This window comes from Primulina eburnea, chromosome 9, assembly GCF_022965805.1.
Source record: "Primulina eburnea isolate SZY01 chromosome 9, ASM2296580v1, whole genome shotgun sequence".
Classification (NCBI taxonomy): Eukaryota; Viridiplantae; Streptophyta; class Magnoliopsida; order Lamiales; family Gesneriaceae; genus Primulina; species Primulina eburnea.
The window spans coordinates 27,842,690-27,869,446 of record NC_133109.1 but is presented as its reverse complement, the minus strand read 5'-3'; the positions used below and the strand labels follow the sequence as shown (position 1 = coordinate 27,869,446).

The window sequence follows — 26,757 nt, the reverse complement described above, 5'->3', positions numbered from 1 at the left end:
AGACCACACAATAGTTGGTGTTGGATTGATAGACCCCACCTTGGAATGGAAGGCCCTCAAAATTTTATGATCAGATTAGGATTGGAACTCGAATGAATTCAGTGGCATCCATTCACAATCCAATCCCTTTCACTCCAAATTCAAGAGAACAAACTATACGACCCTTTTCTCATCCACTTGACCCCTACCCGATCAAGATGAGATATATCCACTCATCCTAATTGAGTTGTTATATTTTTGGTCCGTGTCAACCTGTTCATGTTTACGAGTTATTCACTAGTTACTTGAAAACCAAGTTCCGAGAAGTAAGAAGAGGGGAGAAACACACTTTTATTACCTTCTCTACTATGTAAAAATGTAGCATAGAACATTCTTTATCAATCAAAATACATCAAGGTTTCAATTGCACAGATTCTGAAGGATTCATGTACCTATTATATTGCGCAATCCACTGCCCGAATTCTAGAAACAAATAAGATATTTTATCTTCTTTATCGGGAAACCTCTAGTGGCGGCATCTTGTTCATAAGTTTCGACGTAATTTTACCAATCCAGAATCCAAGAGCAAGTTTTTCGAGGAAGACGGCAACCGACCAAGAAATCAGCATAAAAGACTAACACAGTTCTTTAGCAGCAGCTACGACTGCTTCTGCTGTAATGCCAAATTCCTTGTATATTTTGCCCGCGGGGGCACTAGCTCCGAATCTGTCGATTCCAATGGCCTTCCCTTCAGACCCAACAATCTTTGTCCAGCCAAATGTCGTTCCAGCTTCAATGCTAACTCTAGCAGATACAGAAGCTGGCAAAACACTCTCTTTATAATCGTCGGATTGCTCATCGAAAAGCTCCCAAGAAACGAAGGAGACAACTCTAACCGTCTTGCCTTCCTTTCTGAGTTCATCTGCCGCCTTCGCTGCAATCTCCAATTCAGAGCCAGTTCCAATCAAAATGACATCTGGCTTATTACCAGATGAGTTGTCTGATATTGTATAACCTCCTTTTGTTACACCGTCAATGGAAGTTCCAGGAAGATTGGGCAGCTTTTGTCGAGAAAGAGCAAGAACGGATGGTCTCTTCCTGTTGAGGACAGCTACCTTGTACGATCCAGCTGTCTCGTTGCCATCAGCTGGACGAAGCATTAATATGTTTGGCATTGCTCGGAAACTTGCCAAATGCTCAATAGGCTGATGAGTTGGCCCATCTTCTCCGAGCCCAATTGAGTCGTGGGTCATGACATAGATCACTCCGGCTTCACACAAAGCCGAGATTCTCATAGCTGCTCTCATGTAATCAGTGAACACAAAGAACGTTGCGCAATATGGAATGAAACCAGGGCTGTGAAGAGCAATTCCATTGCATATAGCTCCCATACCATGTTCCCGAACACCAAACCTTACATTTCTCTCTTCGGGTGTATTTTTTTGGAAGTCGCCAAACATTTTCAGAAGGGTCATGTTAGATGAGGCAAGGTCAGCACTGCCACCAATAAGACCGGGAAGGACCTTAGCAAGAGCATTAAGGTTGGTCTGTGAGAGATTTCTGGTAGCATCACCGGGAGTCTCGGGAGTGTATGTCTGAATAGAAAAAAATTTGGCAGAAAAGTCAGAAACACATATAAGAATGTTTAAACTAGGCAGATATTTGACATGGGCTTGAAATTTGCCCGACCATTTAACAAAAGATAAATTTGAACTATGACAAATTCTTGCAGATTTTTCTGGAATGAATACTTTGATATCCCGTATTTTAAGATTGATCTGTCAAGCTATGTAAATATTCATCACATTAAATGAGATTTCACAACATTCCAACACGATATTATTACAAGGCAAAAATCAACTCACAGGAAGAGCCTTCTCCCAACCAGCTGGTAGTTTACCAGTGATGATGGATTTCAGCTCAGCAGCTTCTTCCGAATATTTCTTCTCGTATTCTTCAAACTTGGAGTTCCATTGAGCTTCAAGAGCAGCACCATCAGGAACATGTCGGCTCCAATGTCTGCAAGAAAGAGCATTCACTGCACATTAAAATATTTCAAAGATTACTGTAATCACCTTAGTCCAATAAACAGATTGGCATCCTTACTTCTTCACATCATCAGGCACGTGGAATGGCTCGTAAGGCCAACCAAGGTTCTTTCTGGTGGCTTCAACTTCCTTGGCACCCAATGCACTTCCGTGCACACTATATGAGTTGGCCTTGTTGGGGGATCCGAAACCAATGGTTGTCGTAACCTGCCAAACAATATAAAATCAAAACATAGTAAACTATAGAAGTTCACTATAATGCTTATTTCCCTATGCTTACAGTTAATACGACATGAGAAGGAAAACTGAAGAAACCGAATCATCTCCTCATCATTTTCAAATCACCTATGTGCAAAAACAAATGTCTGACCTTGATCAAGGTGGGCTTGTCTTTTACAGCCTTTGCCTCCTTGATGGCAGCACGAATTTCATCGTATCCTGTGTTGCCATTCTTCACCCATATCACATGCCAGCCAAGAGCCTCAAAACGAGTGTCAACACACTCGGTAAAAGCAATTTCTGTGTCACCATCAATAGAGATGTGGTTGTCGTCATAAAAGGCAATCAGTTTCCCAAGTCCCCAATGCCCAGCAAGAGAGCAAACTTCATTCGAAATACCCTCCATTTGACAACCATCACCCAGAATAACATATCTGTTAAGAAGCCAAAGTCAAGTCAAACATGACAAAATGGTAATCCAATGTGACAAGCAAGGATGATATCTCACGTGTAATGGTCCACAATCTCGGAATCCGGTTTGTTATAACGGGCTGCCAGGTGCTTCTCTGCAAGTGCCAAGCCAACAGCATTGGCAACACCTTGACCAAGAGGGCCTAGATAAAAGCAAACGATGAAATTAACAAATCTCGATTCAATAACACAAGCACGTGAATTCAAAGTTTGGACAAAAATCATACCAGTGGTGACTTCAATACCCGGTGTCTCAAAGTTCTCAGGATGACCTGGTGTTCTGCTGCCCCATTGACGGAAACTTTTCAAATCTTCTTCCTGTTAGATAGATTACATGTTTATATTCACAATTTAGTCCCTAAATCAGCTAAGGATTTGTAAGTATAATTAGTTCACCAAAATAGGAAAGTTCCAGGGAAAACTAAAAATCATAGAACTATTTCAACACAGAAATACTGAAGTCAATTACTTCCACAATTCCCATGATTGAGCTGAAAAACTGCTTCTCACATGTCTACCTCCAAAATATAACAAAGCCCCATTCTTCAATCAAGATAAGAAATTTCCAGATTCTTAAACCAAAACTTTAAATCAGCAAAAACCACATTCCAAAGTTCCAAATACAGTGCACTCCACAAATATCTACCAGAAGCACAGCACCACAATCTTTAGTTTAACACGATGATGCATGAATAGGAACATACTAAAAGTTGACAAGAAAAATAGCTCCACATTAATATCAAAGCTACAACCTTTACAGCGTCATATCCCGCGAGATGCAAAAGCGCATACTGAAGCATACATCCATGTCCGGCAGAGAGCACGAAGCGGTCGCGATTGAACCAGTAGGGGTTCTTGGGGTTGTACCTCATCACTTCATCGTACAGAATATGACCCATCGGCGCACATCCCATGGGAAGACCCGGGTGCCCGGAATTAGCCTTCTCCACTGCATCAATCGCCAAGAAACGGATCGTGTTGACCGATTTGTCGACAAGAGCAGTGTCTGTAGTTTTCTCAAGAGTTTCAACGGCCGCTGAGGCGGTGATTGGAATGCGGGTGAGGGCGGGTGCCCGGCGTCGGGTGGGGATGGAGAAGGCGGTGGTGGTGGCGAGTTTGAGACCGGAGAAAGAGGAGATGGAGAGGGAACCGGAGACTGTGGGAGCGACGGAGCCATGGCGAGGGATGGCGGAGCGGGAGAGGAAGGCTTGGGAGGAAGTGAGGGAGGATGAAGAAGCCATGGCTCTGATGTGCTGAGAGAAATGGCGATGGGATAGAGGATTTAAAGAAAATGTTTGAGGCTGTAAGTTTTTTATTATTTTATTTATTTTTGTGATTATAAATATATTTTATAATTAATTAAATGACGTGAATTTAGAATTATGGACACAATTTTTAGTATAAATTTGAAAAAGTTTAAAAAAAAAGAAGTTGTGAAAAATCTCCGATCAAAACGTTTCTTTGGGTTCACTCTCTATCCACAAAATTGTGGTATTATGTCATACAAAATGTGGTACACTTCATGTGGAAATGTGATACTAAAAATGTACTCAGGGACCTAACACAAAAAAAATCGACGGCTGGGGACTGAAGGCCAATTTTCCGTTAAAACATAAGTTTTAGTATTAAAAAATAATAACTTTAATTGATTTTAAGGATATGTTTTATTATTTAAAAAAATTGATTTATCTTAAAGAAATTATGAAAAAACAAATTTTATAACTCTATAATTTATAGTAACCGTATATTTTATATCTAAAAATAAATTTTTGTATGTATTAAAATATATAAGATATGACTATTTTTAAAAAAAAAAAAAAAAACACAGTCGGTAGGTTTTTCAAAAAATTGCCTCATTTTAATATGAGGATAATGGATGGTGTTTTTCTCCTAAATTGACATTTATTTGTAAATTACAATCTCATAAATATTCTATAAAATTTGCAGAAAAATATGTTATATTGAAACCCATCGTACTTAATAGACAAAAGCGTTCGTTTTGTGAGACGGTCTCATAAATTTTTATCTATACGACGGATCAATTCTACTGATATTCACAATAAAAATTAATACAATAATTTTCATGGATGACTCAAATAAGAGGTCGGTCTCACAAAATACGACAAATGAGACCATCTCACAAGTTTTTGCCATATTTGGAAAATGAACCACATACTTGAGATTTTTTATTTATTCCCTATTATTAATTTTTTACTTTATAAAATAATTTTCTGTATTTTTACTTGCTGTAAAATATATGTAAATTTTTTTGGTGTATTGACAATTTTTTTTCCAGTAAATATGAAGTCTGAGTGTGAATCCACGTTTGAAAAAAATACTTTCCTAATTATTATAATATGAATATATATATATATATATATATAACCGCCAAACACCAAATTATCTTCGAACCAAATGTTAGCTTATTCTTTATATAAACTAGCTACTTTGCACACGCGGTACGTGTGTGTAAAGTTTATTATCGAGAGACTAAAGTGAAATTTGACAAATTATCGAGGGACTAAAGTGCAATTTGAATTGTTGAAATTTAAAAAATAAAAACAAAAGTGTTTGTTGAAATTTAAAATAAATAAAAACCAAAGTGTAATATTGATATCACATGAGGGCAAAAGTGGAAGATCTAAAAACAGACCAAGACACTATTTCGTCTCTATTATAAAGATTCTTAATAATAGTAATAGATATATATCCACGTAAAAAAAAAATACTTTCCTTATTATTTAATATATATATATTTATATCCACGTTAAAAAAATACTTTCCTAATTATTTAATATATATATATATATTTGGGAATTAATTTTTAAAGTTCAATAAACAAATTTTTTTTTATATAAAGAATAAGCTAACGTTTGGTTCGAAGATAATTTGGTGTTTGGCGGTGAAGTAATTTTATAATATAAGTAATTGAAATTAATTTGTAAAGTACAATAAGCAAACAAAAATAATAAATGAATAAGCAAACATTTCGAAGATAATTTGGTGTTTTTTTCCTATTAAAAAAAATAATTTGGTGTTAGGCGGTGAAGTAATTTCATATATATTTGGGAATTAATTTTAATTTGTAATAAGCAAACAAAAAAAAATAATGAATAAGCAAACATTTCTTATCTATAAATATATATAATAAGCAAGAATTCGAAGATAATTTGGTGTTTGTTCCCTAAAAAAAGATAATTTTATGTTTGGCGGTGAAGTTATTATTATTATTATTATTATTATTATTATTATTATTATTATTATTATTATTATTATTATTATTATTATTATTATTATTATTATTATTATTATTTTGGGAATAAATTTTTAAAGTGCAATAAGCAAACAATTCTATTTTTTTTTTAATGAATATGCAAACATTTGGGTCGAAGTTGTATAATTTTTAATGTGCAATAAGCAAGCAATTGGTTGGAAGATATTTTGGTGTTCGGCGGTGAAGAAAGTTCAAAGATAAAGAAAGTTGAGAGAGAACACACACACAATTTAGATTAATAGATTTCAACTGTTTTCATTTTTGTTTAGATAATTAAAATAATATACTTCAAATTCATTCGTCACGTATTTATATAATATTTTATGTTAATTAGGATGTATTTCAAGTTCACCTAATAATATTGTCATTTTCAATATATATATATATATATATATATGGGTGTGTATATATACATACATACATATATATGATGCTAAAGGTATGTTAAGAAATTATTATTACCCTAAAATTTCGGTGATCGACAAATCAATATAGCACTTCACTATTTCAGGAAACAGATGCATATCTTATATATAACAAGTATCAGTTCAACCGTCCAGCCTAGCAACCGGACTGCTACACTACCGGCTACAACAAAAAGAGTTCAACCTCTTAAACAAAGGATATTCGAAAGAAGTCTGACCGCTTGAATTCCAGACCGCAGATAATTCAATCGCTTAAAGTAAAAAGAAGATGAACTTCTCAACTGCTGATTCAAAGACATCATTAAAGAAGATTATTTATTACTCACTTAATGAAAGAAACTCTCTGGCTAGTTCAAGACATTCAATAGTTTGCACCGCTTCAAAGTTAATATGTGCCTAGATCAGTACCGAGAATGATCTGCATTTATATCACTTTCCAAGTAAGGAAAGATCATTTATCTTACAAGAGAATAAAAGCAGTTGCCATAAACGGCAACTCTGCATAAACTCTTCAGAGAAACTCAAGGAAATATCAGCAAAGAGAAGATTTAATGCATATCTAAAAAACATTAAATACAGTTGCAGCTGATAGTGACACATCTTCCCTCTGTTACAAGTTAACGTTACTCAAATCTTTTCGACCGTTGGAATGATCGCCTATATTAATAGAGAAGGAATTGTGCAAGAAGACAGAGATTATCAAACACACAACAGGGAAATCATCACAAGCTTGCCACTTCAAAGATTTAGAGCGCACTTAAAAATCTGCACACTCTATCGCTCATGAGCATGCACTGAACAGAAAGACATCTGATCATTCAAGTATCATCTTCGTGCTACCAAAAATCAATTTGTTTACTTATATCAGTAACATTTTGGCTATTTGTTTAAGTAGTGGTGTCTGGTGAACCAATTGTTCTTAATATCCAGAATTGTAAAGTGATCACTAAGAGTTCCAAGACAGGCAGTGCGATAAGCCGTGATTGGAGTCGGCTGTTGCAAAGAGTTTTTGTAAAGCAAAGTATTTTAGTGGAATCTTTTCTAAAGAGGAAGAAGATGTGATATTGGAGTTTTCATCTTCGAACATCCATAAAAATCTTATGTCTTTACTTTCTGCAAGCACTTTCTTTTCATTATATTTGTTGAGAAGTTTACTAGCAAGCTTTTAGCTACATTAGAAATCTTGAACCGTTTTTCCGCACTTTACAGTAGTTCATATTTCTAACAAGTTTGAGAAGAATTTTCAAATGCTTCAAAACGGTTGAAAACAAATTTTAGAAAGCAAAATTTGAAAGAGTTCATTCATCCCCCTCTAAACTTTTTTCCGATCCCAACAAAGTACAATAAATATATCATATAGCAATATTTACAGCAATTATATCGTGATATTTTATATTGAATTTTTTGTATTATAAAAATTGTTGTATAAATTTAGTTGTACATATAACATTACTATATAATTGGCTGGGTGAGTCATAAAAGAATGACGAAAGATTTTAAAAGAAAATATTGTCTCTGTTGGAGATAATACCAGCGATATAGAAAAGGGTAACACTGATTTATAAAGGATATGAGACATCATCAGCAGATATACACAAGTCTCTCCGGACTCATGTGCCTAATATCCTGATCAATTAGTACCTAAGTAAGTGCACTTGTGTTGCCACGAGTATAAAGCAATAAAGTTGCATCTTGGCTAACGATTATAGCTTTTGGTCTGGAAGTAAGTATTTGATCATAACCATTGATATCAGATTGAAGTCAGAGTTCAATTATCCCAATAAGCATATTTCTACATTTTTTGGGGGAATGTTGGTTAAGCGTACATGAGTGAGAATAATACGAGAATATGTGACACTCTGGGAAGTTCTCGTGCGTCCAGTTGTTGACGTTGTGCCGCTTGATCTGGTTGGACAGTGGACCGTAAAAGAGTTACGTCAGATCTTAACGAGTGATATTGTCTATGTTGGGGACATGACCAATGATATAGAAAGGATAAAACTGATTTCTAAGGGAGATAAGACAAAACAAATAGATAGACTTGCACATCTCCGGACTCATGAGCCTAATAGCCAACCCATTAGCACCTAAGTAGACGTACTCTATACTGTCACAAATATAGGAAAATAAAGTTACGTCTTGACTAATATGTATAATTTTTGACTTAATGACAAACATTTGATCATAACAACAATAATAATACGGAGAATAAGTATGTCCTATAATCTAAAGAAATAAATTCTTATAATCGAATTTCTAATATGGTATTGTATTCAATCTAAAAAAATTATTATGAATTTTTTTTCAGATATTTGCGAAGAAAAAATCTATAACCATTTCTTTCAGAGATTGCAAATACTCCCTATACGATGGTTTGTTTCACCCTGCTGCCTGCATGGGCAATGAACATGAGTGATCCGGGCCCACCTCCATGTAAAAAAAAAAAATTGACTCGGAAAAATCCGAGTCGTTGGATCGACCGTTGCGAGCACTGCCTGTAGGGATAAGGTCGAGTTTACCCTATACAATCTTAAATTCAAATTTCTAGATGTTTAATGCTTACATCTAATAATATGGTAAATTAACATACTTTTTTTTGTTTGTATAAAACAATCGGAGAAGGTTTTCGATATTTTTGGTATGTAAATATTGACGCCTGTAATGTTACTATCTCAAAATAATTTCATTATATAACTGATGATAATAATATAACTTAAATATTTTAACATATACAACTTAAACTATATTATTTCAACATTGGTAATTATTTTTTCCCAACAGTATTTCCCAATGATTGCACATCACCTTACAATACAGGGGATTGAAGACTCTGATACTAATCAAGGATCGAATGCTTGTCATTCAAACATAATTTATAGGTGGTGACGATAATACAACTCAAATATTTTACATTGTAAAACAAATCAAATATCGTCTTTCCATCATTTTAAAGCAAGAATATAATTATTTCCCCACAAATGCATTATCATTTTAAAGCATAATCTAATTCTTCAATGGCATCAAAAAAATACCATGGAATATTCAAACCCTCACTTTGGCAACTTGCAAGCGATAATTTAGCATTAATTGAAATTGGATTCACTATTCGAAAGATTATTTTTCGAAAATGCAGAGGAATTTAATGGATTTGATCAGATTGTCGAAATCTTCTCAAAATTAAAGGGATTTTTAAATTAAACGAATAAAATAGTGCTTTTTATTTATATTTTAAGTTGAAACTGTATTATTTTCAAACACCAAATGATACTCTTAATACGCAAATGTGGTTTGGTTCAAAAGAAGCCCAAAAAAATCCAATTCCCAATTTATTTATGCATCCTTCGATTTTTATTTTTATCAAAGTACCCGAAATTCTATCGATTATATATTAAATTTTAACAAGGATTTTACATGCATATTTGATAGAACTATTGAAAATTTTCTCCTCTCAGACGGAAATTTCATTTATATTACAGAATAATATTCAGTTGTACGAGTTAATTAATTTTTTTCAGAGAAAGTTGTGTGAAATTTAGATGTTGAAAACTGACCCAAGAACACAAAGATGTATTATTTGGTCCAATATATATTGGATGACAAAAACTTGTATGAGACGGTCTTACAGATCATATTTTGTAAGATGGATCTTTTATTTGGGTCATCTATGAAAAAATATTATTTTTTATTGCGAATATCGGTATGGGAGTAGGTCTCATGTGAGACCGTCTCACGGATCTTAATCCGTGAGACGGGTCAACCATATCTATATTCACAATAAAAAGTAATACTTTTAGCATAAAAAATAATACTTTTTCATGGATAACCCAAATAAGAGATCCGTCTCACAAATATGACCCGTGAGACCATCTCACACAAGTTTTTGCCTCGGTATGGTTGTCTCGTCTCACAAATAAAGATTCGTGAGATTCAGTCCAATTTTATTCACAAAACTAAAAAATTAATCAAATTACATCCACACCCTCTAAAGATCTAATCAAACTACATGAGGTTGAAACTTTGTGATGTCAACCAAAACCTCAAGAATCAATCTTGATTATTCAAACAATGCAAAATATCAATTTTAATCACTATCGACATGCATTATTTTTAATTATATATGTTTCGTTAGATCTTGTAACTATGTTTTTTAATCAATTTTAATGATTCTTTCTATAATAATGTAATTAAATATCAATATTATTGTTAAGTTTTTTAATGTACGTGGTTTAAGATATTTCTCGTGATATGCATGTTTGTTTGACAACGTAATTATAATTTTAGCAATGATATTAATCATATAATTATATTATTTTGACAAAAAGGACTAAAATTGATTTTAAAAAAACTTATTTACAGGATTATAATTGATTTAACATAACATACATGAGATTTAAAGTAACATACATGACTAAAAATCTCACAAATCAATACATACATAACTAAAATTGACATTTATCCTTAAAACAATTTGGAGATGACAATGTAATTATATATAAAAAAAAAAGGACATGTTGAAGGTCAAATTACGAGGTTTATGTAATTTGATAGAATCGGATATTAGTGTAATTGTTTTCTCTGCTATATTTTGGTTTTGTGCCAGATTTTACTCTAAACTTTCCAATGAAATAAGTTGAGGAAGTAAGTTTTAATAAAGCATACATTAGGCGATTTTGATAGTTTTTTTACATTTTGTTCTGTTCAAGCAGGCAGAACATCATTTCGGCCAGAGAAGGAACCATGGATTTCTGCTGCTTATGACAAACCAAGTGAAAGACTACATTAACTTAACTCGTTTATACTTTGAAGAAGCTGAATTTCGGATACCTTTTCGTGTCACTGCATATGGAGCCGATGCTGATCGCATATAAGGTGATTTGTCAATATATGCATATCTTTCATCACCATTCCAGTACAAGATGATCCGATTTGTAGATGCATGCGACCAACTATCACCTGTCCAGGCAAAGTTTTTTAATCCATTGGGGTGAACAGAGTTATATTTGGAATCAAAACGTGGTTTAAAAATAAAAGGTGGCGAAGTTTGTATTTTCATGTATATCATGGCATCAACTGTACTGAGTTGGAGCTGGGACGCACCCCTGCTGGGTTCATTCAAGAAGATATGTGTCCAAATTTGAAAACACGGATGGGGTTAAATTCTACACTGTTTGTGTGCAATCATGGGAGGCAAATCAAAGATATGAAAAATCATTGTTACAGGCAAATGAAAATCATTCATAGATGATGGGATGCTTACCAAGAGCAAGAGTCAACTGAAATGAACCTTCTGAGTATTTCGTGGCGACCTGATTCAATAGAACTACCTGCATCATGGTTCAGGTAGTCATAATTTGTAGAGTATAACCGTCTCTGTGCTGTATCAATAAGAAGGGATTCTTTTGTCTAGGTGATAACAAATAGTCAGATTTCTTACTGCCAAACTGAATTTCTTGGCAAGTTTCATGAGTTTAAAGGCCAGTCCACCAAGAAGCCGAGTCCTCAGAGCCATGTCCTCGAAATCTTGGCGGAAGTGAAAAGTGATGCTATCAACAATGACAACCTTAATCTGTGACAACAGCGGGACAACGAAACATTAGAAACAAGACACCTCAAATGGTAAACTTTGCGGTCAGAACCACCAGTAATTTTATTATACCTACATCTTTATGCTCAGATATGAACTTCTCCAAATAATTTACAACCGCAATTTGCTCGGTGTAACTGCACACACGGAAAAGAAATATATTGTCAAGAAAATCCTTTGGCTCTTTATTTACTTGACATGCATGGGAATCCTTTGTTTGGAGGCTGTTATATTCTTTAATGTCCTCTGCACATGCCTCCGCAATTTGTAGAGCACGCTCCACCATAAAACTGCCTTCGGTGTCTGACCATCACAAAATACAATCTATTAACTTAACATTAGAAGAGAATGGCTACAACAGATTCATACTAGTTACCAATAAAATATTCATCACAAAAACTTGCCAATATAAATTGCCTTTCCTTCAACCCCACCACAATCAGATGGAATTTGGACATTTACAGCTAGCTGAATCCTACATTTTCCACTTTGAAAAATGAAGTAAATATGAAGCTTTTGTGCAGAAAATAATCAGGGGGTGGGGGAGGAGACACTGCTTACCCAAGTTGTGTTTTACCAATGCCTGGAACTCCACCTAGTAGAATAAGAATATAATTTATGTTGGCATACACAGGAATACAGAAGAATAAAACTTCTTCTTGGCAAAAATTTCAAAATAAACTTCAGTATATCACATCATAAGACAACATAATTTTTTTTAGGGATTTACCAATCTCAGTAACTTCTTTACAACTAATTCCTCCTCCTAGAATGTCATCCAAGTTCGAGCAAGATGTGGTGATACATATAGAAGATTCTTCCTCATTAAGCATATCCAAGGATCTCTGTGCTCCTGAACAATAAAATTTTGCTGAGCTATCGATTGCTGACTTCTACAACGAGGAATGACTGATGCTGTGAGATGGTATCACAAAGATACGAAAGAAAAGGGAGTATCTGCTTTGGCCATCATCACTTTGTTTTGAAATTTTATTGCAACAAGTTACACTGTTCTTATAGAGATTCTACTATTGAGCATAGCTGCTCTTCTGACTGGCTCCCCGAAATAAACTGGTGATCAGAGCTAGATAATCAATGAATGATGAGTTCACTAGTGTCCTTTCTGATGTAATAGAACTGAAATTTTAAGCATTTAATCCTATAACATCTAGATATCTCATACTTCTTAACTAGCCAAAGAATCATTCATGGTAAAACAGAAAGAACAAAAGGGTGGCAATTCTCTTTATATCCCCTTTTCTATGAATTGATTTAGCACAAATTTGTCAGACTTTATAGCATTTTAGGTTGAAAATCAACAGTGACGTGACATTCCTTCACAGATATGCACTCGGTCTCTCAATGGTAAAAGCAAGCGACAATCATATTTACTGCAGTAATAGTAATCTCTTAAAAAATCAAAATAAGCAAGAACCTGAACTCATAAGTGCTGCTCGACTAGTAATTTTTTTTATTATAAATTGTCTAAAGAAGAATCGCCCAAAATTATTGAATAAGTCACACCATAAGATTCAGAAGCTTCTGAAAATGACAATCTTAAGGATTTATAGAAGGATTCTCTTCGAACAATCACTAATTTTAGTTGTCTAGAAGAACATAGTATCATAGCAAATACTTACCATTTACAATTAACCGGCTTCTTCCTTGGTCAATTTTGTCCACCCCGCTCCTCCGGGATGCAACTCTTAGAATCTCGAGTGCCTCATTTTCAGAAATCTTCAGATCTGGTTAACACATCACACAAAAAAATTTAATACATTGCTCAAAAGGCCATGGAATGACCACTGATGAGTAAGCGTTGCCATCACAAATTACATATAAAAAATTGCCATTATTTCCTCTAGACTAAATTATCTCTCTGATAAAAAAACTAAATTCATTAATAAATAAACAGAAAAGTACAGTTGGAGGATAACTATCTTTCTGATCCCTCTATCGAAACTATAAGTAGACAACTTAATAAGAATATTAGTCATGCCATGTCACAAAAAAGTTACATCATTGTGTATGCAGATCAATAAAGAATTCCAACCAACTAATAATGAGCTAAATGGGGATTCTTTGAGTTCTTTATCCAGTTGTGCCCAAATCACGACCCAATATTAGATGATATCCCATAAGTTGGGACATTCCTTCTTCTAGTCCTTCATAGATCTATTTGTTCCTTGTTCTCCAAAGCTCCTCGCAATAAATTGCAATTATCACCAACTTCCATAACTTTTGTAATGTTTTCAACTCTTTCAAACATATAGTCGGCTTCCCACAAGTTTGTAACTCTTTTCGGGCATATCCGATGAAAATCAAATTCTTCCCGTATCTTATACTTGAAAGATGCTATGAATTAGCAAGACACAAAGATATAGTCTCTAAATTCACCGTGTTTTTTCCCCTGAAATATTGGGTCCCAAATTGCAAGATTATTGTTTTTAAGTACTTGAACACAAACTTAAAATCACTTCATGTTTTGTTTGATAGAGGAGCCAACCGCTTCTTTAAACCGTGAGAATCTTCGAAACCTACCCACCACTGAACTACAGTATTTGGCGTAATAACAAGCTGCCAGACGACAATAACTTGAAAAACAAAAACAAAACAATGTTCTACCAAGATGGCCAATATAATCAAGAAATCTAAAGATTCATATGCGCATTATGCACGAGAATTCGCATCACACAAGCACGAACACTCACTCACGCACCTTGAGCTAGGTGAGAAGGAGAAACAGAGAAAAGGGATGAAATAGACGTGTATCCCGCTGAAATGAGCTTCCCTCTCTGCGATGCCGAAATGGGTAGGCTCGATACTTCCATCTGGGTCGTACGGATGTGTGGGTAGTAATCTCCGGTGGAGATTTTATGCTCTACTGTGCCGGCAAATGAATTTCATCCCACAAACAAGTAGAAATCCATTTTCAATAAATATCTTGGCATGAAAATAAACAAAGAAATTTCAGGAAAAAAAAAGATTTATTTCTTTGTTTTCTGTGCTAAATTTTTTGGGTGAGTTCCTCACAGTGGGTAGTTGGATTCCGATGGGAAAAAAAAAATTTAACCTAAAAATGTTATCTAAAAAATTAAAATTTTAATAGTGTTTAATCACATTTTGTTGTGCTTCACTTTAAGTTGACTTTTCTCCACGTTTTATTTAATTCATGATTTTTACAACAATGCTCGTGAGCCATATCAAAAGTTTTTGTTTAACTTTTTTAAAAGAAATAATACAAGTTCTTGGAGGGAAAAGTGTGGGGTTTTTTAACAGTTTACACCATATTCTATAATAATTTAATAAAATAAAGTAAAAAAAAATAATATGTCAAATTAATGTGTCACGCATCTTGAAAAGGTGTGACTTACAATTTTTTTTTTAAATATCGACGTGACTTGCTTAATTTTTTTAATAAAGCAAGTCATGTCATCTCAAATGGCGTGACTTGCTTAATAATTTTTTTTAAAGTAAGTCATGCCAATTAAATAGACGTGACTTACATTTTCCTTTTTTTAAAAAAAAATAATAATAATAGTGAATTGCTTTAATTATTTGATGTTTCATCACCTGAATTAAAGACAAAAACTGTAACAAACACATGCAAGTATTTAATTTAATTGTTTAAAAGACATATATTTCTTTTCTTTGATTAAAAAACGTTAGAAAAATTTAATTTAATTATTTAAAAGAAATAAATTTGTATCGTCTATCATTGCAAGGCAAAAAAGATGGTCAAAGGCTGCAAAGTTACGTGATATTTATTTATTGATAATTGGATGTTAGTGAAAGGCCTGTAAAGCCATGTATTCTATTTTTTTTGGAAACATCCGTCTATTTTGCCTATATAATACGAAGAGATGTGTTTTAAGTTTTTCTCATTTTCATATCGAGTAAGTTGTCTTAAATTTTTTTTTATGTAATTTGTTTATTGGATTGATTCAAATTTTGAGTTAATTTTAATTTTTTTCAGGTAAATTTTGATTCAACCATCAATATAAGGTATGTATATTAATATAATTATTTATGTTAAGTATTAAATTTATAAAAAAAACTTATTATTTATGTTAAAATATAATTTATATGTTATGCTGATTTAATTTTTTTGCATTATAATTATTATTTGTTATTATAATTATTAATAATTTTTATAAAGATATATAAAAATCATTTATTATGATAAGCTTATCTTTATTATTGTTATTTGTTTAGGAAATGTTTAAAATTTAATCCAGTGAGATGTTTGGACTTGTTTAATATTTTTTTAAAGCAAATCACGCTAATTAATTGGGCGTGAGTTGCCTAAATGTTTTTTTACAAAATACGTAAAAGCAATTCACGCCAATTATTTGGGCGTGACTTGCTTAATTTTTTTTAAAAAAAAAAAATTAATGCGAGTCACGCCTATTAATTGGGCGTGACTTGGTTTTATATTTTTTTTAAAAAAATTAAAAAATTTTAAAGCAAGTCACGCCCATTAAATGGGCGTGATTTTCTTAATTTTAGAAAAAAAATTACGCAAGTCACACCATTGTTTTCATTTTTAGGTCGAGCGATGAGGTTGTATCCTAAGCGGTCAGGACACAGAGGAATCATTTTTGATTATGCTCAAATCTACAAAACAATTGAATTTAATAAATGTGTATAAAAAGGAATATTTTTTGAAATAAAAATTGTAATAAATATACATGCAATATGTATAAAGGGCATGCGATTTCTTGCTTTCCTGACCCAAATGCGGAACACAATTCATGATATAAATATGCAAGTACAACCAACACTTGCCCAACTATAACTACGAACCTTATGCATATCTTGCAGAAAATGCAAGTACAACAGTTTGACCGCACAACCTTCAGAATCAGGTAACATACAACCACCGATGACCAACATCACAACACATCAATGTATTGTGCCACTTCTATGTCTGTACTGTTTTCATCAATTACTGTTTGTGTACAGTGTAATTACAGAGTAGTCAACTTTAAACTATTGGATCTGAAGTCTGCCTGAAATGGCATAAAACCTAACCATTCATAACAATAAACCTGCCATACACTAAACTTGCAAGATACATCAGTCCCGATGATAGGATCACAATCCACATTTAGCCCCCAAATTAACGCAACATCTTGTAGCATGATTGTGGCCTCGCCACCTCGCAGGTGGAAAGTATGAGTTTCTCGGCGCCATCGTTCCACAAGAGCGGTTATCAAATGATTATCATAAACACAATATGCCTGAAATGACATAAAACCTAACAATTCATAACAATAAACCTGCCATACACTAAACTTGCAAGATACATCAGTCCCAATGATAGGATCACAATCAACATTTAGCTCCCAAATTAACGCAACATCTTGTAGCGTGATTGTGGCCTCGCCAACTCGCAGGTGGAAAGTATGAGTTTCTCGACGCCATCGTTCCACAAGAGCGGTTATCAAATTATTATCATAAACACAATCACCACATAAGAGGATGCCGTAAAAGCCCATTTCGTTTAGACATGATCGGACACGATGGTGTAGTATATCAGTTTTCCACAATTTCCTAATTAATATCGATGTACTCTTAGGGTGTTATCCAAGTTGTTAGACGTAATAAAATTAGATATATATGTTTGTTGCTGATCAAAAACAGTAGGATCAACAGGCCCATCATGTAACATCTTATAATCAATAATAAGAATAATATATTATTATTATTATTATTATTATTATTATTATTATTATTATCTATCACAATATTGTATAAAAAAACTACAATATCAATTATGAAAAAAATTATAATATAAAATATTAACTACAAGTATAAAATAATAAATACAATAAAAATAATATTTTTACAATCTGCAAGTTTTAGAAATTCTAGAAATACCAAGTTATTTTAGTAATATAAATTTAAATACATACACATATTTAAATTTTCTAATCTATCTTAAACAATTAATTGAATCTTACATTAGTATAGTTAATAATAACGATTGAAAATGTATTTTATTAAAATATTTAAGAATTTACTTTTTATTATTATTTTAAAAAAAACAAACAAAAGTCACGGTTTTTTAAGACAAACAAGTTGACAAAAATATAAATACAAAACATATTATATTTAAAATTAGTTTTATCCTAACATTCGATTATAAATACATTATAAAAATTAACAATAACCAGCAAAATAAACATATAATATTATCATGGCTCATAATTAGTGGATAGCTTATTTTTTTTTAAAAAATTATTATTCAAGTTTAAAAAAAATGTATAGTCAAACATGCGTCAATAATAAATAAGAATCTATTTTTTAAAAAATAATTAAAAAAATCATATCATTCTAACACCTGAATTACAATTAAAATTTTTTTAACGTTTTTTTTGTAAAATTTTAAAAAAAAAAATCAAAGAAACATATGTCAATAATTAATAAAACTTCATGTCATTCTTTACGTAAGATGGTTCTTCAGCAACAAATTTTTTTTCAAGCCACGCCTATTCAATTATCGAGATTTGTTTTTCATAAAAAAAAATAAGCAAGTCACGCCTAATAATTGGCGTGACTTGCTTTAGTTTTTTTTTTAATTAAGGAAGTCACGCCTAAATAATTGGCGTGACTTGCTTTAATTTTTTTTTAAATTAAGCAAGTCGGACCCATTGATTGGGCGTGACTTGCTTTAAAAAAGTTTAAATTTTTTTTAAAAAAATAACAAGTCACGCAAAATTAATAGGCGTGACTTGCATTAAAACATTTTTTTTAAAAAAAAAAACTTAAGCAAGTCACGCCAAATAATTTGGCGTGACTTGCTTTTACATATTTTTTAAAAAAATTCAAGCAACTCACGCCCAATTAATTAGCGTGACTTGCTTTAAAAAATATTAAACAAGTCCAAACATCTCATGGGATTAAATTTTAAACATTTTCTAAACAAATAACAATAATAATGATAAGTTTATCATAATAAATGATTTTTAAATATCTTTATAAAAATTAATAATAATTATAATAACAAATAATAATTATAATTGCAAAAAAATTAAATCAACATAACATATAAATTATATTTTAACATAAATAATAATTTTTTATATAAATTTAATACTTAACAAAAATAATTATATTAATAAACATATATTATATTGATGGTTGAATCAAAATTTACCTGAAAAAAAGTTAAAATTAACTCAAAATTTGAGTCAATCCAATAAACAAATTACATAAAAAAAATTAAGACAACTTACTCGAGATGAAAATGAGAAAAACTTAAAACACAACTCTTCGTATTATATAGGCAAAGTAGACGGATGCTTCCAAAAAAGATAGAATACATGGCTTTACCTGCCTTTCACAAACATCCAATTATCAATAAATAAATATCGCGTGGCTTTGCAGCCTTTGACCATCTTTTTTACATTGCATCGATAGACGATACAAATTTATTTTTTTAAATAATTAGATTAAAATTTTTCTGACATTTTTAATCAAAGAAAAGAAATATATGTCTATCAAGTAATGCCATGTAACTTGATTTTTTTTTTAAAAAAAAATATTATGCAAGTCATGCCATCTCATTTGGCGTGACTTGCATTAAAAAAAATATTATACAACTTTAATATTGTATGTGCTTGTTGCAGCCTTTGTCTTTTTAATTCAGGTGATGAGACGTGAAATAATTAAAGCAATTCACTATTATTATTATTATTATTATTATTATTATTATTATTATTATTATTATTATTATTATTATTATTTTAAAAAAAATAAAATGTAACATTAAAAAAAATTATTAAGACTTGCTTTATTAAAAAAAAATTAAGCAAGTCGCATTTTAAAAAAAAAAATTGTAAGTCGCGCCTCTTCAAGAGGCGTGACACGTTACTTTGACATATTATTTTTTTTTACTTTATTTTATTAATTTATTACAGAATGTGGTGTAAACGGTTAAAAAGCTCTAAATGAAATGAATCGAACGGGCTGTTTAACCGTTTACAGCTCATTTTTTAATACTTTAAAAAAATTGACAAACTAACGTGTCACGCCTCTTAATTTTTTTTTCTTTTAAATAATTGTTGGACGCTCATTTTGGAGGAAATTGGATATATCTTGTAGGTGATTGTTGTTACGCCAACTCGAAGGTGGAAAGTAAGAGTTTCTTGACGCCATCTTTCGACAAGAACAATTATCAAATGATTATCGTAAACAAAATCACCACAGCAGAAAATTTTGTCGGTATACAGAAAAAAATTTCGGTTTACCGAACTGAAATTTTAAAAAAATAAAATAAAAAATTATTTTCGGTAGTTCGGTATATACCGAAATACCGAAAAAAATATATTCCGTATCGATACCGATACCGAAAATTTCGGTACGGTATGTATCCCGTTTTTTCGGTAAGTTCGATATTTTTTTCGGTACTATATTTCGGTATTTTTTTCCCACCCCTAAACACGTTGGTGTATTAAATCACTTTTCCACAATTCCCAAATTAAATTATCTGATCTACGTACCCTTAGGGTGTTATCCAAATTATTAGGTGTAATAAAACTAGATATATGTGTTTGTTTCTGATAAAGAACAGTATCATCAATAGGTACAGCATGTAATGACATCTTGTAATTAATAACAAGTAAATTTAAAATAAAATTATAAAACGTAATATTTTATTTAAAAAAAAACTACGTGATTTTATTTCTCATTTTACAAATAATATTTAATATTAAATATGAAATAAATATATACATAAACAAATAAATTTAAAATTATTATTATCGTATTATACAATTATATAATTATTATAAAACAATAAAACAATAATAATAACGGAAAAAATAGCATATAGCTTTAATTTTTTAACATTTTTTTAAAAAACAATAATGATAATGAAAATTTATCAAAAGTTTCTAAAAACTTTAACAATAAGGTTAGAACGATTTTGAAATTTCTACTAGTGAAGTAAATCAAAAAAATTCTACTAGTAGATGAGTCAAATTTACCGCTGAATATCCTAACCATGAATAAGGTTAGAACGATTTTGAAATTTCTTTACAAAAATTAGTAATGACTAAAAAATCACGCAATAATTAAAATTGAAAAAAAAATAAATAACACTACAAAATTAGTCTAACATAAATAATAATTTCATTTATAAATTTAATATTTAACATAATAATTTATGTTAGTATACATACCTTAATATAAGTTGGAACTAAAATGAGCCTGCAAAAAAAAAAAAAAAAATCAAATTAATAAAAATCTGTAAGAAGTGAAAAAATAAATTCAAAAATTTACGGGAACTTACCGATGAAAATATGAGAAGGGTGAAAGAAATGAGACAATTGAAGACTTACCGATGAAAAATATGAGAAGAGTGAATGATATGAGACAATGAAGTATTCAATTTATAGAGAAAAAAATTTATAATATTATAATGAATTCGAAATTATTAAAACTATGTTGTTGCAGCTTTTAATACATGTGCTGAGTCGGCGTGCAACTCTAAAATAATTAAAGCTCATAAGTGTATTATTATTTTTTTTAAAGGTAAAAGCAAGTCACGCCTATTCAATAGGCGTGAATAACGAGATGGCGTGATTTGCTTTTTTTTAAAGAAAAAAAAATTAGGCAAGTCAATTAAAAAAAATTTGTCACGCCTCTCAAGAGGTGAGAGGCGTGACACGTTAGTTTGTCAAAAAATTTTGTTTTACTTTATTTTATTAAAGTATTACAAAATGTGTGGTAAACTGTTAAAAAGCCCGAATCGAACCGAATATTAATAAAATTTAATGTTAGAGTTAGGCTCGAATTAAGTATATCCGAGTTCGAGATATATTGAATATCGAAATATTTTAATTTTTTTGCTCGAAAGGAAAATTCGAGTTTGAGTTTGACTCGAAAACATCGGATCTATTCTTTCGAATTATAAAGTTTGAGAATGAAGGTTTGAATGCTCGAAAAATGCGAAAGCTCGAAATGTATATATATTTAATATATAATTATATTATATTAATAAAGTATTAAAGCTCACGAGTGCCTCATAAACAAGCGAACAAAATATTTTGGCTCGAGTTCAGCTCGAGAAAAGATCGAACATGCTCGAGTTCGATAAATTCAAATACGAATAAAATATTTATCGAACCAGCTCAAAATATTCGTGAATCGATTTGATTCGTTTCTCGCCATAATGACAAGCTTATGCATTCATATAATGTAATCCTAATTCTAATTAAATTAAGTATAGTATGGGATGAAATATAGATGCGATTTGACTAGTTATGAATTTTAATAAAACTAGTATTTAACATGTCCGCTGCACGAGACGATATTATTAAAAATTAGCGAAAATGAATAGATATTTAAATTGAAAAAATAATATAATTATAAAAAATAAAAATAAAAATTATTTTTCGCTAATTTTAAAAAACTTTCTTAAATATAACATATGTCGATTAATTTCATTGGCTAATAATCACTATCATATCTCAAAATTTTAGATTGTGTTAGCTTAAGTCAATGACATTATGTTTATCGTGTTTAGTATATTGATATCGGCCACCAACCTTAATACATATTTAATTCTTTAATTTTTAGGAATCTATATTTTATTATTTTTTAACATGTGATAAAAAAATATTTTTAAATCACATTCAATAAAATTAATGAAAAATACTTTTTTTAAATTCAGTAATTTCATCTAAATCTATATTCACAAACAATATTGTGACATGACACTGTTTGACACATTTGAATGATAACAATAATTGTTTCATCAATATCTTTATCCAAATGAGATGTGATTTTATTTAAAAAATCTCTTCATAATATACACAACAACCTATTATTTCGAAAAAAAAATGAAACATGTGATCATAAGTAAATTATGTATAAACCCAAAAAGTTATTTAATTAACATTTATTATGTGTATTCCAAAACAATGTCAATAAATTTTATAAGGTGTCTTCTAATAAGATACTTACTTTATTTAGAATTTGTTTAATCATTTCCATTACGAGAAATTTTATATTATCATGTATTCGTGAACTTTGTAATATAGAAGAAAATTATCACATTAGTAATACGTCATAATTAAAATTTTTTACAAATAGATGAATAATATTTTTTACTCCTCGATCATGAAAGACAGATTTCAAAGTGTCTTGTTGTTCTCGTTGTTTCCATATATAGGTAGTTCATAACAACGAACAAATCTAAATTTAAACGAACATTATATATTGGAAGGATTCAACCCATATACGATGCTGAAAAGAGGAGTCATTTCAGAACTTAATTCTGAAGTAGATAAATTTAGTAAGATAAATATAATAAAATTGGTTTCTAATATAATATGCAATATTGCATTATTTATTATTTTAAATTCAAATAAGACATCCCAGTGGACAAAAATTATACATTGGATGCTTTTGACAGAATTATATCATATATTAACTATTTCAAATTATGGAAATCTCGAATTGCATGCATTGTGTGAGGTCCGAGGCCGAGGAGGGCGGGGGTTGATCGCCGGTGCCATGAGGTTGCACGGACAATGAGCGGCTCCTCGCAGGCTTCTAGGTGGAGAGAACATGAATGAACCGATCCCACATCGGAATGAGAGGGTTTCCGAGACTGTTCAATGTAATGGACTGTACATTTGAAGATGGCTTAAAAGATTTGATTGGTACTACTCATATCACGAAGGCGCATCTTCTTTTCGGTAGCTCATCACATAAAAACTCTAAAGTTAAGCGTGCTTGACTTGGGGCAATTTTGGGATGGGTGACCTCCTGGGAAGTTTCCTAAGGTGCGTGTGAGTGAGAACATAAGCACGCTGGAAAGACTCGTCTTGATACAGTGATGACAGTCATCGAATCTGGGGTGTTACCGTTGGTATTATAGCCGACCTCTTCGAGTACGGTGTGGTTCGGGGACGAACCAAGCGGAAGCTGGAGGGCATGTGAGGTCCGGGGCCGAGGAGGGCGGGGGTGATTGCCGGTGCCATGAGGTTGCATGGACAATGAGCGGCTCCTGGCAGGCTTCTAGGTGGAGGGAACATGAATGAACCGATCCCACATCGGAATGAAAGGGATTCCGAGACTGTTCAATGTAATGGACTGTACAGTTAAAGAGGGCTTAAAAGATTTGAAATGTACTGCTCATATCAAGAAGGTGCATCTTCTTTTCGGTAGCTCATCGCATAAGAACTCCAAAGTTAAGCGTGCTTGACTTGGAGAAATTTTGAGATGGGTGACCTCCTGAGAAGTTTCTCAAGGTACATGTGAGTGATGACATAAGCACGCTGGAAAGATCCGTCTTGATACAGTGAAGACAGTCGTCGAATCTGGGGCGTTACCGTGAACTGAAACGTCTATCGCTTAAAAGTGCGGAAATATTTTTTTTACTCACTCGCAATTACAAAATAACATTTAAAATAATTATATTTATTTGCCAACAAGAATGACGTAGTTTAAAAATAACTAACGTCATCCAAAATCAACGTAAACGTAAACGTAAAAAATCGTAATTTCGTCAACATATAAAAATGTGTAACTCCTCTAAAAAACATGAATCAATATGCAGAAAATAATGGTCCTCAGGTCGTGTCACCGCATATCCTGCCTGCCTACCCAGTCTTCGACACCTCCGATCCCCTGATCAAAATGCTCACCTGCATCACACACGCCTATTGAGTCTAAAGACTCAACACACATGTACCAGTAATAAAAGTACTTATACGTAGCACACAGAAATGAAAAATAGCATAATCAACATACATTTCATGATCTTAAAAACATGAACATAAGTGTGTCGTGTAAAATCGTAACGTGTCAAAACATATCTCATCATGTTATCATATCGTATGCGTAATCGTGACCTGTCGAAACATGGTAATAGCATGTATCATCGTATCAGCATATATGTGTTAAAATCTTAATTTCAATTCCGTTTATTTGCTGTGACTTTCGTATCATCATATCAGTCGATGGATCCATCTACGTGTAACCGCGATACCCGACGACGAGGGACATCAGCGACACTCTCACTAGTCAACTGAGCCCGAGCCTATCATATCATCATATCATGTCAATGGAAATACGATCGTCGGTCTCCCTCTAGGGTTTTCTCCCGTAAACGGGCTCCCTCTGGGCCTTTTCCCTCAAGATATCTCCAATCATATCATCGTGTCATCGTGTTAGTCACAGATAAATCACTTCCTTGAAAACATGTCATCATATTTATCACTTAATAAAAGCATGCATATACCTAATTTTTCCTTTCAACCAATCATGCACCATATTTATCATAATTGCGTCAAAATCGTAAACATGATGCATAAACATTTAAAATATCATAATTTTGTGCTCAGGACGCTGCGAGTACCAAAATCTCACCCCGGGTGCAAAATGACCATTTTACCCCTAGAAACCCAAAAATTACCGTTTTACCCCGGAACCTCTAAAATTGACCCGAAGCTTATCAAACTCCTTAAAATGTTCCAAAACATATTTAAAACCATTCTTAGACGTAAACCCAATCCCATTTCATAACTTAACCGATTCGTTTTAAAACTTGGACCGAGGTCCCGGTTTTAACCCGAATTGAACCGAAACTCAATCAAGTTATATCCAACTTTTTACCATACCTTAAAAACACTTAAAAGGTCCTAAAATAATGTCATTAGACTTTCCAACTCACGGATGATATTTCCAGAAATGCCCAAACCTCTCGGTCCTATCCTATTTAGCCACCTCATATATACCTCTCTCCCCAAAACTCACGCCACAAGCTATGCCCGTCGCACCAGCCATGAACCCGCTCACCAAGGACCTAGACCAGACCCCAAGCCACCTAACCGAACCAAGCTCCCAGCCCCATGCATGCATCTAACCGCTAGGAATCGAGACTTCACCACAAACCTCCTACCGAGACCCAATCACTTCCCCTTCACCCGATCGCCCATCCTCTTTTCTCCAGCATGGCTCGAGCCATTCGAGACCCTGAATCAGACCCATCAGGGTCTGGTCCAGGGCTGGAGAAGACTCTCGCACGACTGGTGTACAAGAAACCAAGGATCGAACCACTAGCACAAAGCCCCGATCTACATGGCCCTCACGGTTTCGAACAAAACCTGATCAAACTCACGCTCCTGCACTTACAACTCTCACTCTTGATCTGCACATGCCCTTGACACCCAACACAGCAGCCCCTTGCACCACATAACAGAAATCGTGAGTAGAAATTAAAAGAAATGCATGGTAAAGATGAAAAAACCGAAAAGAATTCTTCCTGTTCAAGGACCGATCGAATAGTTTCACACATCAGGTATATATATATATATATATATATATATATATATATATATATGTATACACACGTGAATGATACGGCAAAAAGGATACAAAGCATGCCTTAAATGATGCACACACGCGAGGGACACGAGATGGAAGCCGGAGGAAATTCTATGCAAGAACAAGTGGAAAACCGATGGGGCCTCTAGCTATAATTGATGAAAACGAGAGGGAGATGGTGCTCTGAATGGGGTGTCGGCTGATACAAATTTGTAGGTTTAGGGTAAATGGTGTTTAAGGGTTAATTATATAGATAAAATATTAGTTAATGAGCCTAAATTGTTCAATTAAAGATTAAAAAAATAATTAAGTCCTATAAACTCAAAAGTAGGCCCATTAAGCCTAAATTCACTCCCGAAAAATATTTCGTGTCGAAACGATTTGAAAATAATAGCCGAACAATTAAAAAGTCTC

The 26,757-nt window shown here is 32.5% G+C and overlaps 3 protein-coding genes across 5 annotated transcripts in view; all 3 read right to left on the bottom strand.

The window, feature by feature from the left end:
* Positions 1-306: 306 nt before the first annotated feature.
* LOC140841433 (transketolase, chloroplastic) lies at positions 307-3,987 on the bottom strand. The gene is made up of 7 exons (XM_073208844.1): positions 3,470-3,987; positions 2,945-3,035; positions 2,755-2,860; positions 2,398-2,680; positions 2,086-2,234; positions 1,845-1,998; positions 307-1,574 (listed from the first exon to the last, which is right to left on the bottom strand). The coding sequence occupies exons 1-7, from the start codon at positions 3,956-3,958 to the stop codon at positions 615-617; spliced, it is 2,232 nt and encodes a 743-aa protein (XP_073064945.1). The 5' UTR covers positions 3,959-3,987; the 3' UTR covers positions 307-614.
* Positions 3,988-6,557: 2,570 nt separating this feature from the next.
* LOC140841431 (uncharacterized) overlaps positions 6,558-26,757 on the bottom strand; it is a 64,848-nt gene continuing 44,648 nt past the window's right edge. The window contains exon 7 of the transcript XR_012120184.1: positions 6,558-6,572. The gene's annotated coding sequence lies outside the window, so the exon portion shown is untranslated. The remainder of the gene's footprint in view (positions 6,573-26,757) is intronic.
* Positions 11,058-15,011, bottom strand: LOC140841432 (DNA repair protein RAD51 homolog 3). Of its 3 annotated transcripts, none has more exons than XM_073208841.1 (9): positions 14,720-15,011; positions 13,641-13,745; positions 12,731-12,853; positions 12,562-12,595; positions 12,405-12,487; positions 12,077-12,303; positions 11,851-11,982; positions 11,674-11,740; positions 11,058-11,369 (listed from the first exon to the last, which is right to left on the bottom strand). In XM_073208841.1, the coding sequence occupies exons 1-9, from the start codon at positions 14,829-14,831 to the stop codon at positions 11,191-11,193; spliced, it is 1,062 nt and encodes a 353-aa protein (XP_073064942.1). In that variant the 5' UTR covers positions 14,832-15,011; the 3' UTR covers positions 11,058-11,190. The 3 variants fall into 3 exon arrangements, with proteins under 3 accessions (XP_073064942.1, XP_073064943.1, XP_073064944.1); XM_073208842.1 differs by having other exon boundaries at positions 12,405-12,475; positions 14,720-15,006; XM_073208843.1 differs by lacking the exons at positions 12,405-12,487; positions 12,562-12,595.

Bases quoted from the DNA above. Each gene is read 5' to 3' on its own strand.
- LOC140841433 (XM_073208844.1), bottom strand. From the start codon at position 3,958: ATGGCTTCTTCATCCTCCCTCACTTCCTCCCAAGCCTTCCTCTCCCGC. The intron at 3,036-3,469 runs GTTGTAGCTTTG...TCTATCTAACAG, and splicing joins CGGGATATGACGCTGTAAAG to GAAGAAGATTTGAAAAGTTT. The intron at 1,575-1,844 runs GTGAGTTGATTT...TTTTCTATTCAG, and splicing joins GTTGGGAGAAGGCTCTTCCT to ACATACACTCCCGAGACTCC.
- LOC140841432 (XM_073208841.1), bottom strand. From the start codon at position 14,831: ATGGAAGTATCGAGCCTACCCATTTCGGCATCGCAGAGAGGGAAGCTC. The intron at 12,854-13,640 runs GTAAGTATTTGC...TTTATTGTTCAG, and splicing joins AAGCCGGTTAATTGTAAATG to GAGCACAGAGATCCTTGGAT. The intron at 11,983-12,076 runs GTAGGTATAATA...CTGTTGTCACAG, and splicing joins TCATATCTGAGCATAAAGAT to ATTAAGGTTGTCATTGTTGA.